This window comes from Nannobrachium achirus (assembly GCF_963921795.1).
Source record: "Nannobrachium achirus genome assembly, chromosome: 17".
Taxonomy (NCBI): domain Eukaryota; kingdom Metazoa; phylum Chordata; class Actinopteri; order Myctophiformes; family Myctophidae; genus Nannobrachium; species Nannobrachium achirus.
The window spans coordinates 32,572,255-32,584,754 of NC_137824.1; the positions used below are offsets into that span (position 1 = coordinate 32,572,255).

The window sequence follows — 12,500 nt, forward strand, 5'->3', positions numbered from 1 at the left end:
AAAATAGTGACAATATGCTATCTTCTGCCATGCCTTTCTATTCTCTGTATCTTCATTATCATGGATCACACGTAAAATTAGGCGATTAATGATGCATGATTCATACATGAGGGAGTTTCATCACCGATTCACTTTAAAAAAGACATGCATGCTATTCTTGTCATCATCATGGCAGTGTGGCAGCGCCAGCGCAATATCATAGACTTCACTGACTTGATCTCCGTGCTCATGCATGCGTGTGTTGTTGTTGATACGTGTTTGATGTCTTAATTTAACCAAGAAACTGTCGCAGTCGGGCAGGAACCTTGTATCTCCATATTTCAACTTTTTGTGTTTTTCTATGTGTGAATGTATGTAGGTATGTAGCTTTTCTGTCTTTTTTAGTCTGTCTGTGGGTTTTTATGAATATTGAACCACTGAAACCAATGAAAGGAGCTTATGACTAAAGGATAAATACGTTGGATCCATTGGAATACAGCTTGTTTTTTACATTTCCTGGAAACCTTGGACATACAAGGTTTCCATCCGGCAGTGATGAAATTACTTAACTCAAGTGTATGTGATGGGTAATTTCATGTAGACAGCCTGGCGTGCTGTGTTTTCCATCTAATGCTCATTGCGTGTTAATAGTCTGGTTTGCTCTTTGACCTATCCGTGTGATATTAGTTTTTTGCTGTTTTGCTGATTTTACATTTCTTGCACAGACGTTGACTGATGTTTCTAGCACATTTGTATTCTTTCATGCTCTTTAACTATGTTTCTCGCACATTTTCTATGTTGTTTATACTGTATACCGGTATATACATATTTTTTTCCTACATTTTTATCCCATGATTTTGAAACCCATTTCTCACCAATTGCCTAAGCTGTAATCCTGGTGCTCCCTCTGCCAACCTAGCCTCGCGTAGCCAGGCTTACTCATCTGCGAAGAGAAAAGCCTGGTGACAATAGAAGGCAGAAGACGTTCTGGGAGGGGGGGCTGAATTTTCCCGGAAGCTGTATTTTTTTCACAGTGCGGTGTTCCTGCAAACGTATTCCCTGCACGAAAAAATCTGGTCTACGTCTCCTGCTACGTCGGTTACGCTCGCAATAAACAATATACAAACAAAAACATTGATTCAAGCAATGTTACACCTATTAAGAGTGAGTTAAGAGCTACAATCTATTTTAGTTTTTTCGCTGGGGAATGTAAACAGACCCGCATCGCATGACGTAACGTCCGTTAAACGCAGCACTTCCGCTAGGAATTGTGGAACACACCGGAAGCCCTATTGTCTACAGGGTGCTGCCAACCTGGGGAGAGCCCTGAACTGAGCTCATGCTTCCTTCAGTGCACGAGGAGTGAGCAGGCCGCTTCTTATCACCTGACTGGGGGGGGGGGGGGAACTTATCCGGTTGGACGCAGCACGTGGAAGGAACACCTTATTGCAACCAGTTATTTTCCCCTCTGGCCATGGGGAGGCAGTATAGAGACCAGGATTACTGCATGGTTTTTTGTGAGGGTACCTACCCTAGGGGACACAGGGAGAACATGCAAACTCCACACAGAAAGACCCTTTTGCCAACCCCTATTTTCACCACCTTTTCATAACACTTTTGAACAGCATTGAGAAAAAACAGCACTATAAAAATGTCAGATTAGGAGATAAAAGGTTTCTGCCCGACAGCAAGTGCTAACAGAAAGAAGTAGGCCTACATGCTTAGGTTGCAGCTATATGTTTCTTTGCAAAAAGAAACAGTCGGTCCTCTATTTCATCCCATTCTACCATCCCATAAGTGAGCTCCCCCGAAAGCCAAAGTACAGTTCACACAATGAAAGTGCCTGCACATGTTTCCCCAAGGAAAACATTCCATTGTTTAAGTGAACAATTCCTGTCATCACTTCTGCAGTTTAACCTTCAAATGTCGCCTTAACGAGAAGAATAACTGTCTGCTACCAGCCTGGCTGTGTGACACATGTGTCACCAACTCACACTTCACCAGTCTCTCATCCTCTCTCTGCATGATGCCCTGAGCTCAGTGTGTGTGTGTGTGTGTGTGTGTGTGTGTGTGTGTGTGTGTGTGTGCGTGTGTGTGTGTGTGTGCGTGTGTGTGTGTGTGTGTGTGTGTGTGTGTGTGTGTGTGTGTATGTGTACATCTTTTTAAACCAGTGTGCATATGAGTGGGGTTAGTGTTAGGATTAAGCATTCAGAGGTTATATTTAGCGGTTAGCAAATGTTTTGTACATGCATATGTGTGTGTTTTTGTGTGTGCGTGTGTCAGTGGTGTAAAGTAACTAAGTACATTTACTTAAGTACTGTAAAATGTTGAGGTATTTGTACTTTACTTGAGTAATTCCAATTACCAATAATTTGACTTCTATTCCACTACATCTCAGATCCAAATATTGTACTTGTACTCTACTACATTTATTGGAGAACTTGACTTTACTTTGTAGGTTTTGATTATTACTACAAAACATGCAGCCCTACAGTATATACATTTCAGCCATTTGAAAACAGACGATCTAGCTTGTAGATCTGCTATTTTCAAAAGATTTGCATACATTTGAAAACTTGAAATGGGACATTCTGCGACCGTGCTTTTGCACTTTTGCTCAAGTACATTTTGAATTCCGGAATTTTACTTGAAACAGAGTATTTCTACATTGCAATATTGTTAATTTTATTTAGTAAAAAATGTGAGTACTTTTTCCCCCAATGGTGTGCGTGCGTGCGTGAGGTTCGCCGGGACTCACCAGCGCGCTGAGGCGGCTGCGTGCGTTCACGGCGTGCTTCAGAGCCAGCTTGACCAGCAGGTGCAGCCTCAGCACGGCGGCCTCCATGTCCTGCTCTCCCCGCATGGCGCCGCTCAGCCGGGCCAGCCCGTCCACGTAGCCCCGCCAGTGGGGCTGCACCTCGGCTGCACCCCCCAGGCAGCCCCCCATCACGGCCTGGCACAGGCCCCGGCAGGCCGGGGGCCCCAGCAGTCCCTGGCAGTGCGGGCAGTACCACAGCCGCAGCAGGGAGCGCCCGCAGTCACGCGGCCCCGCGGGCCGCAGGTGGTCCGTGGTGTTCACCACCTCGATGCCCAGGTTCAGCGCCTGCGGTTTTGATGGCAGATTTTTATCTTTCACAGTTTTTGTTATTAGATTTTTTAATTCAATTAAAAATAATAATAATTGCAAGTTTACTATGAAAACCGGCATATCTTGTCCGCGTATCTCTGTCTATCTGAAAAAAGGGATATAATCCATAAAAGGGATTGTATGTTGTGATGTCATGGGAACCACTCAGAATCCCTTTATGCCCATATATGGAGATCCCTGATGTCATCAATATTAAGCACCTAACAGGACTTCATATGGGAATGCCCATATATGGAGGAAGACAGCCCATATCTGTGTGGCTGGTTCAGACAGGGATCTCCATGTATGGGCATAAAAGGGATGTACCATCAGCACATGAACCTCCATATATGGGGTATAAGGATGGATATAAGGGGTTTCCATATATGGGTAACTGGTCCGATACATCACTGGCCAGATGGCCAAGAATTGGCGCGACCTCGCGAGGTTGCATGTCGCCCTTTTAGTTCTACTGGATCTCTAACATTTTAGTCTATTTTTCATTTGTCGACGAAATTATTTAATTTTTGTTTAGTTCTTATTTCGTTTTCGTCAGTTAAAAAAAGGTAGTCAACGAACATTTCTCGTCACGGTTTTAGCCAATCAAACCAACACTTACCTGCAAGAAGACTCGTGTGGCCAGCAGCGAGCGTGACAGCCGGGTCATCATTAGCTTGGGGTACGGTCCGAAGGCCCCAGAGTCCTTCCACGCCCCTCTCAGGCACTCCTCGGACGCCGAGGCGGACCCCCCGCCCAGCAGCCGACGGTAGGCCAGGGGGAAGAGGCGGCCGTAGAAGGCTGCCACCATGTGGTCGACAGAGGAGTCAGAGCCCAGGATGTAGAAGGAGATGTCCTGGAAGTAGGGATGTTTACATGTTTATAAAGCACTAGTGAATGTTACAGGTATGGTGTGTGGCACAGTGTGGGTGATATGATATCAAATGTGAGCTTATCATAATCACAGTAATCCTTAATCATATTCCATCATATTCAAAGGCTTTTGGAGAGAAATGAGACAGACTCCATGGAGCACTGCAGAGTGGGTGTCCAGCTGAACCTCGTTGACGCTCGTTAATGTTATTGATATTCTGCGCTCATTTTTGTTTATCAATTATCAACTCTCAATTAATGAATGAATCGATCATTTGCATCCCTACCTGGAAGAGCTGTCCCACCGAGCCCTGGGCGCCGCCCCCCAGCCCAGCAAACTCTGTGCGCAGCATGGACAGCGTGGAGTTACGGCCGTGGCGGAGGACCAGGTCGAAGGCCTCTGAAAGACAGAGAGACAGAGAGTCAGGCAGTGTTTTTTTGACAGCAAATTTTGATCTAGTTTTAGTCATAGTCTTTTGAATAAAACGTCATTTAGTTTTAATCATAATTTAGTCACCTGAAAAGTATTAGTTTTAGTCTAATTTTAGTCGACTAAATATCATAAGATTTTAGGCGACTAAATCTACAGTTGATTTAGTCAACTAAAATGTATTTGGGCAGGCCTTGATGGCATCGTAATGACTGATTTTATACTTGGTTGTGTGCTGAAAATAGCAGATCTACAAGCTTGTAGATCTGCTATTTTCAGCATGCAACACCTGAGAGCAACCAAACATAAAATTACTCTCTTCTCCACTAGTCCCTCCCTAACGTTTTAGTCTAGTTTTTATTTTGTTGAAGAAATTGTCAATATATTTAGTCTTTGTTTTAGTCACCACAGCTTAGTTTTTGTTTAGTTTTTATTTAGTTTTCATCAGTGAAAAAAACACAGTCGACAAACATTTTTCGTCATAGTTTTAGTCGACGAAATCAACACTGGAGTCAGGGAGGGAGAGAGAGTAAGAGATGGACAGAGCGAGACAGGGAGAAAGAGAGAAACAGGGAGAAACCAGAAAGATGCAATTCTGAGAAATTGCAAGTGTGGTTGCCGTGACGCGAGTCATGAGGAATCCCCTGGGAAATGAATTCTGGCTCACCATTTATAGACCTATAAGCATAATATAATATACACTATATTGTGATGTCAAGTGAAGCATGACCAACAGCTTCACTTTTCTGCTGTGCAGCCGCCCAACCTGGATAACACCACTCAGAAAGTTTTCAAAATACAGGTTCACTTTGCTGGGTAAAAAAATCTCGGACCGAATACAATAATGTGTTGCCTATGGCAACCACAGTTACCACACAAATAAATAATAATAGCGAGGCGGATAGAGAGAGAGATAAAGAGACCGACAGAGAGAGACGGAAAACGGAAAGAGGGATAATGAGAGACAAAAACCGAGGGAGAGATGGAGTGAGACATCGTTAGACTTGCTGTTTGAAGGTTGTTTAATTCAGGAAGACTGTGAAGACGTCTCTACAATCTGAACAAAAATGCTGCCAATTAGCAGAGCACTTATCGCTAAAACAACTCAAAACACACAAAACATTCTCACATTCTCCTCTCTTCCTCTATTTGTCTCTCCGGCTCTATTGTGTCCTTTTGTGTGTCACACACACACGCACACGCACGCGCACACGCACACGCACACTATAAGGAGAGAGCAAAGCTTCAACTGCAGACCGGGAGAACAGATCCAAGGGTTTGCGGGTTTGACAAACCCTGAGAAACCTGGCCATGTGCTGGTAAAGAATCAGTGGCCTTTCAAGTAGGGAAAGTGAAGTCTTATCAACAATGTGGCAAAGAAGCGAGAGCTCTGCCCCATCGACCGGGGAGGCCCAAAGGGCGAGGAACAGACAATAGAGGGGATTTAAAGCTCCATTAGCAACCGTAGCAGGGGAGCTGAGAGACAGAGTAGGCCGGTCTGCCGGGGAGACGGGACTGGTCCACGACATCACTTCATCTCTGTTCTCACTGATTCAGGGGCCGCTTGTGATGTCACCAGTTATCGATTTACAGCGGCTGCTCATTTCAGGGCAGCGGTCCTCTTTGCGTCCTCTTTTTTCGGTGGCTTCTTTTGAAAGATTTTAATTTGACCTCTATGAGGTCAAATGAGAGACACTTTGATAGTTCTGACCCCCTTCCCCCCCACAAGTGTTTAGAATGAGCAGCAGTACAGCAGACCCTTAGACCCTCCATCAACACAGGAGCCCCTCAGGACTGCATTCTGGGTCCTCTCTATTCCCCGTACATGTCATCATGCCATTATGCTGATGACATGAAAGTAATGGGCCAGATTGTCGATGTCGACGACACTGCAAACAGGAACGAGGTCAGATCCCTGACTCTGATGGGGTCAGGAAAACAGGCTCACTTATCAAGGTGTTTGAAAGAAGACTTTAAACTAGCGACTGGAAGCAAGTATTTATGACAAATTGACAATGTTTATTAAGGTAATAAAATCAAGTGTAAATTTCTGCAAAAACCCACCCACTTGAATAGTTTTTGTTTCTGACACCAGCACTGGGGAAACAACGAAACTAGTGGCCGTTCACATGAACTTTCTCTTGATATCTCTTCCTATATCGACTCTGCGTGCAAGTCGGATACTGCATGGGCCCTTGGTTGTACTTGCAGGCAGCCCGGCAAGGAGAGAGCTGCACTGTCCAACATGCACACTGCAGGGGTGGATGCATGTGGATATAAGGGATGTTTGGGCTGGGGGCTGAGTGTTTGTTTGTGTCCTGGAGCAGCTGTGGGGAAGTGGGAGTGATTTAGCATCACTGTCCCATCCACAAACAATCAAACACAAGGTGTCCTTCGGTGCTTCACAGCAAGCTACTGATGGAGTGAAGGTCAGTGAAGGTCGGTGGACCACAGCAGAAGACAACGTCTCTAGCTCCAGGAGTGAATGTGTGTACACGTGAGGGGAAGACTGAATGTACTATTATGTACAATACTGTGTGTACAGTAGCCTATAATAATAATAACAATAATATCTCAAATTAATATAGCGCTTTTCTGAATAACCAACAACGCTTTACATGGGGAGCAAGATAACTAAGAATAAACAACTTTATTAGGGGAAAAACCCTATATCCGTCAATGCCTTACCCATTATCCCTAACCTTCTTTGCCTTTTTTTTTTTTACTATTTTGAAAAACATTTTTAAATAGTTCAAATAGCTGATCTTGTTTAGTGCCTTGTGGGTGTTTAGTAGTATTTTGAAGTGGATTCTTTGTTTGACCGGGAGCCAGTGAAGGTCACGGAGCACTGGTGTATGGTCTCTGGAACGTACGGGTACTGGTGAGCAGGTGGGCAGGCTGGCAGCTGAGTTCTGCATGTATGTCCTGTATGATCTGTGCAGTACTACAGCATACTGTATGTACAGTACTGTATGTACAGTATGATAAAACAGCAGTGTGATGCTGCCTACGCACACAGCAAAACGTGTCCCTGCTGTCAGTGCTGGGTGAATCTATATGCAGCTTCCTGGGTGAGGATGTGAGCTTGTGAGGATGCATTGCTGGCAGAAAGTACCCAGATTGTTTTACTAAAGTAAAAGTAGAAATAGCAGAATGTAGAAGACGTGCAAGTAAAAGTCCTGCATTCAAAATATTACTTGAGTACAAAAGTGTTGTGATCAAAATATACTAAAAAGATTAAAGACTTGCTCATTATGCAGAATGGTCCATTTCACAGTCATTATTGGATTTTGATTAGTATTAGTCTTCATCACATTAATGTTGCAGCTGGTAAAGGTGGAGCTGATTTGAATTCCTTTATGTGCTGCTGTGCAGCTTAACCCATAATAACACACCATCATTTATCAGTTAATATAATGTTTCGTCTTTTTTTCGTCTTAATAATCGAATCGAAGTAACTAATTACTAAACCTGTCAAATAATTATAGTAGAGCAAAATGTATAATATCTGCCTCTAAGATACTAAGTAAAAGTACCTCAAAACTGTACACTGGAACACTGCAGCATGCCTCTGGGGGAACATTCACAAAATATTTACGGCTACATCAAAGAGATTTGGTGTAGACTTAGGTCAGTTTTACTAAGAATAGAGGGTTTGAAGGAGTAATACAGACCAAAATAGAACCCATGTCTGGACGATTCATAAGGCCTTTTTTTTGGAAGCGGCCGAAATGTGCGCTTTCGGATAGAGACGATAAGCCCGTTTTAGATGTGTGGACTAATCTACAAATCTCAGAACAGGGGCAGAAATGAGACATATCAACCTGCAGGTAAGAACGTCTGTGGAAACATTCTCATTCAGGGGGGGTCCTATTTTGGTCTGTATCACTCCTTTAAGTGGTTACATGCAAGTGGTCCAGTACTTGAGTAAAAGCACTCAGATACTTCCCACCCTGCATGTGAGGATGTGAGGAGGATGCGAGGACGTTGGTCCAGACATCTGCCTGGATTTTCAGGGCAGAACCGTCCTGCTGTGTCTGAGAATCACTTCCCTCTGTGATCAATGAGCAGACAGATGTGCAGAATGCACAGACAGACTGGGAGGAGAGAACATCCAACACGCATGCACGCATGCACACGCACGCACGCATGCACACGCACACACACACACACACACACACACACACACACACACGCACACACGCGCACACACACACACACACACACACACACACACACACACACACACACACACACACACACACACACACACACACACACACACACACACACACACACACACACACACACAGATCGGCCAAGGTATAAAATAGGGCTAAAGTGGTTCATGTATATGTTTTATAATATTATAATTTATATCTGAGAAAAAGTACAATGTTTGCCACTGAGATGTAGTAGAGTAGAAGTAAAAGTATTGGAAATTGGAAACACTCAAGTCAAGGACAAATACATCAAGATTGTACTCAAGCACAGTACATAAGTAAATGTACTTGGTTACTTTCCACCACTGCACAAACACAAAGTTCAACAGAAATAGCGCCGCACGGACAAGATAAATTGAAGTACATTAGGATTGGTTTGTGTTCAAATTGCACCCAATCCTGAGGGGGGGGGGGTCATTACTGAGGAGTGAAACCGAGCCCCTCCTCTCTCCCTCCCTCCGTCTCTATGGCGACCTCTTAAATCACACACCGCATAATGTAAGATAGTATCTCTATAAGTATCACTTACACCGCGTGCTGAAGAGCTACTTTATAAGTGGTAAAGGAGAGAGACTACATGGCTCTTGATGAGTGCAATACAATGGCTTTAAGTAGCCCGAGGGGTCACAGAGCTGCCTGTTAAGAAGCACTGAGGGCCCATTTCCTGGGTGCGTGACTCTGTGGGGATCAGGTGTCCTTTAATGGAAGGCAGAGAGAAGCCTGTGACATCCTGCATGCGGCTTTGCAAGGCAGAGGAACACGCATTAACAGACGCAGGGACACAAGCATTAACATATTGGGTCACACGGAAAATTTGCAAGTAGCATTTGTATTGCCGGGAGCGTGCTCATGTAGAAGGAGGTAATTGCTGGCTATCGGGGAAAAAAATCGTTCTCCATTGAGACCGGAGCCGTTCCCCGGGCAGAAACGCCGATACAATGCACAGGGAGAAAAAAAAAATCTCCCTGGCATCTCTCTCTCTCTCTCTCTCTCTCTCTCTCTCTCTCTCTCTTTCTTTCTCACTCTCTCTCTCTCTCTCTCAGTGGTGGAAAAAGTACTTAAATGTTTTACTTAAGCAAAAGTATCAATACTGCAATGTAGAAATACTCTGTAACAAGTAGAAGTTCGGAATTAAAAATCTACTTGAGTAAAAGTACAAAAGTATTGGCGTCAGAATATACTTAAGTACTAAAGGTAAAAGTACTCAGTGTGCACAATATCCTGTTTCACACGTTTCCAAATGTATAAAAAATCCTTTGAAAATAGCAGATCTACAAGCTCACAACGCGTCGCTTTGCAACGCGACCAGCCATGGCTATTTTCAAATAGCCATGGCTGGTTAATATATGCTTTCCAAAGTAACTACCGGTAGTAAAGTTTTCAAATAATTGTAGTGGAGTAAAGTACACTATTTGCCTCTGAGATGTAGTGGAGTAGAAGACAATACTCCAGTAAAGTAAAAGTACCTGAAAATTGTACTTAAGTACATTACGAGTAAATGTACTTAGTTACTTTACACCACTGCGCTCTCTCTCTCTCTCTCTCTCTCTCTCTCTCTCTCTCTCTCTCTCTCTCTCTCTCTCTCTCTCTCTCTCTCTCTCTCCTCCTCCTCTCCTCTCTCATCCCTCCTTCTTTCAGCAGCCAAGGAGTGTTTGCTCCATGGATTTGGCTCCCCTCAACTTAGCCTTGGCATTAAAATATGTTTAAGCGAATCGTTGAACGGCGTCCAATACTCAACAAGTTCTCTGTCAAGCTGTCATTGAGAATCGTGTAAGTCAGCAAAGTGTTGCGTTGCCACGGGATGCTTTATCATCATGGGATGCATATATACGTACGCTTTCTGCTCTATCAAGCCATTCATCAAAGATGTCAATTAAACTATAATCAAATGCTGGATCAGCTCCGGCCTCCATATTAATAAGCCGGGAACTGTTTTCAGACTGACTTTTTAACTATTGCCTCTCCCCACAAGGGTACAAACACTTCTATCTGAAGCTTCTCACAGAAAACACACGCGCACACATGCGCGCACGCATGCACGCGCGAACACACACACACACACACACACACACACACACACACACACACACACACACACACACACACACACACACACACACACACACACACACACGTAAGTAAAGTTGAATGTCGGAGGCAATGAGAGTATGATGCTGCTACAATTTATTTATTTTTAGAGATCAGCTATTGAAGTAGTTCAAAATGTTTTTTCCAAAATATATATATACTAGCCCTTACCCGTTCAAAGATATGAGCTCCGAAATGATGTGCAGTGTGTGGGTTATGGGATGTGCACTGTGCACACAGTATATGAGGGATGGAAAGTAACTTTAACTGGTGCTTGCATGATAATATGTAGGATCAATGTAAGAAATACCCGTTTTGTTTAATGGCTACAGAGATACTGTGTACCGATCTGCATGATTTTTGGACAAAATCTGTAACAGGGCCAGACAACCGACCCGCCCCCCCCAGCCCCCCCCCGCCCAACCTGCCTGCACACACACACACACACACACACACACACACACACACACACACACACACACACACACACACACACACACACACACACACACACACACACACACAGAGCTGGTTAAACATGTTGCCTCATGCTAGATGCAGAATAGATATGCCTCAAGCTAGATGCAGAATAGATATAGATACACCATAAAAATGCTAATATACAGCATATGATTTGTGAAAGTGACAAACGGGCTTCACAGTTATGTCAGGTGTGTTCATATGCTAATGGTGATGCGATTTCAGATCAATTGCTCCAGCCACTGAGGAGAAACGCTGTGACAGACACCCACTCAGACAGACAGACAGACAGACAGACAGACAGACAGACAGACATTTGGAAAATGATATGTTTGATATAAAAAAAATAGCGATAAGGTTAAGTAATGAAAGAAAATAGGCCCCCCTGCGTCTGCGTTGTGATGTTGTAGATCGGCTATTTTCACTTAAGAGATTTAGTATAGATCCAAAGAGGAAGGGGGCCTAGTATAGAGCCCTGGGGGACTCTGGTCAACAAAGTATACGGTCTCTGTCAGGGCAGGTGGAAACCTCATTATGTCCAAAACTGCACCTTTTCAGGATTCAAATTCGAATGTAGCAAAAGTAGCAGATCTACGAGCTCAAAACGCGTTGCGAGATTGTGGTCTGCTACTATTGATGCTTTTGTGTGACGCTGTAGTATGACCAAGTTGGCATCAATTTACGAAAAAAACACAAAAGGTTAGAATATGGAGTTAAGAGGTTTCTGGTCGACAGCAACGATTTACAGTACACTATAGGGTTTAAGTGGTTAAAAGGGATTATAGGGAAAATGAGACCACGAGGCGGTTGGAATTCTACCGTGATTGTCTGACTTTTACCCCTGTGTCCTCTTGAGTGTATCATTACTTTACAAATTATACTGTAATTCCAAGAGGACTGGTACCAGTAATGGACATGGAGTGTTGAGGAATGCTGATCGCATCTGTGAGGCTACACATAATCAGAAAGGCACGCACGCACGCGCACACACACGCACACACATCCTAAATATTTTCCTAATTAAAAGCCTACAGTAACTCAAAAAATATTGAATACCACAAAACAATCATTTCGCTTGAGAGGACGAGTACAATTGTTCCCATCACAGTGTCTATTTCTTGAATTCGACTATAATTGACACATTACATTGACATTTAGTATCTAATATTACATTTGAGTAGCCGTTGTCAAGTATAGCCATGTCAAATATTGTTTATCCTGTATACTGTATGAGCTCTCTCTCCTGATTGGATGACATTGGTAACCCGAAATGTATTTTCTGTTTGGAAGAGCTGGAAAGACA

At 43.7% G+C, this 12,500-nt stretch overlaps 1 protein-coding gene across 1 annotated transcript in view; it reads right to left on the reverse strand.

Annotated features, from left to right (window-relative positions):
• gpc3 (glypican 3) overlaps positions 1-12,500 on the reverse strand; it is a gene marked incomplete at both ends in the record, with an annotated part of 208,890 nt that overhangs the window by 103,885 nt on the left and 92,505 nt on the right. The window contains 3 exons of the mRNA XM_080746680.1: positions 2,738-3,082; positions 3,726-3,959; positions 4,264-4,376. Coding sequence (XP_080602806.1) covers positions 2,738-3,082; positions 3,726-3,959; positions 4,264-4,376 — 692 coding nt within the window. The remainder of the gene's footprint in view (positions 1-2,737; positions 3,083-3,725; positions 3,960-4,263; positions 4,377-12,500) is intronic.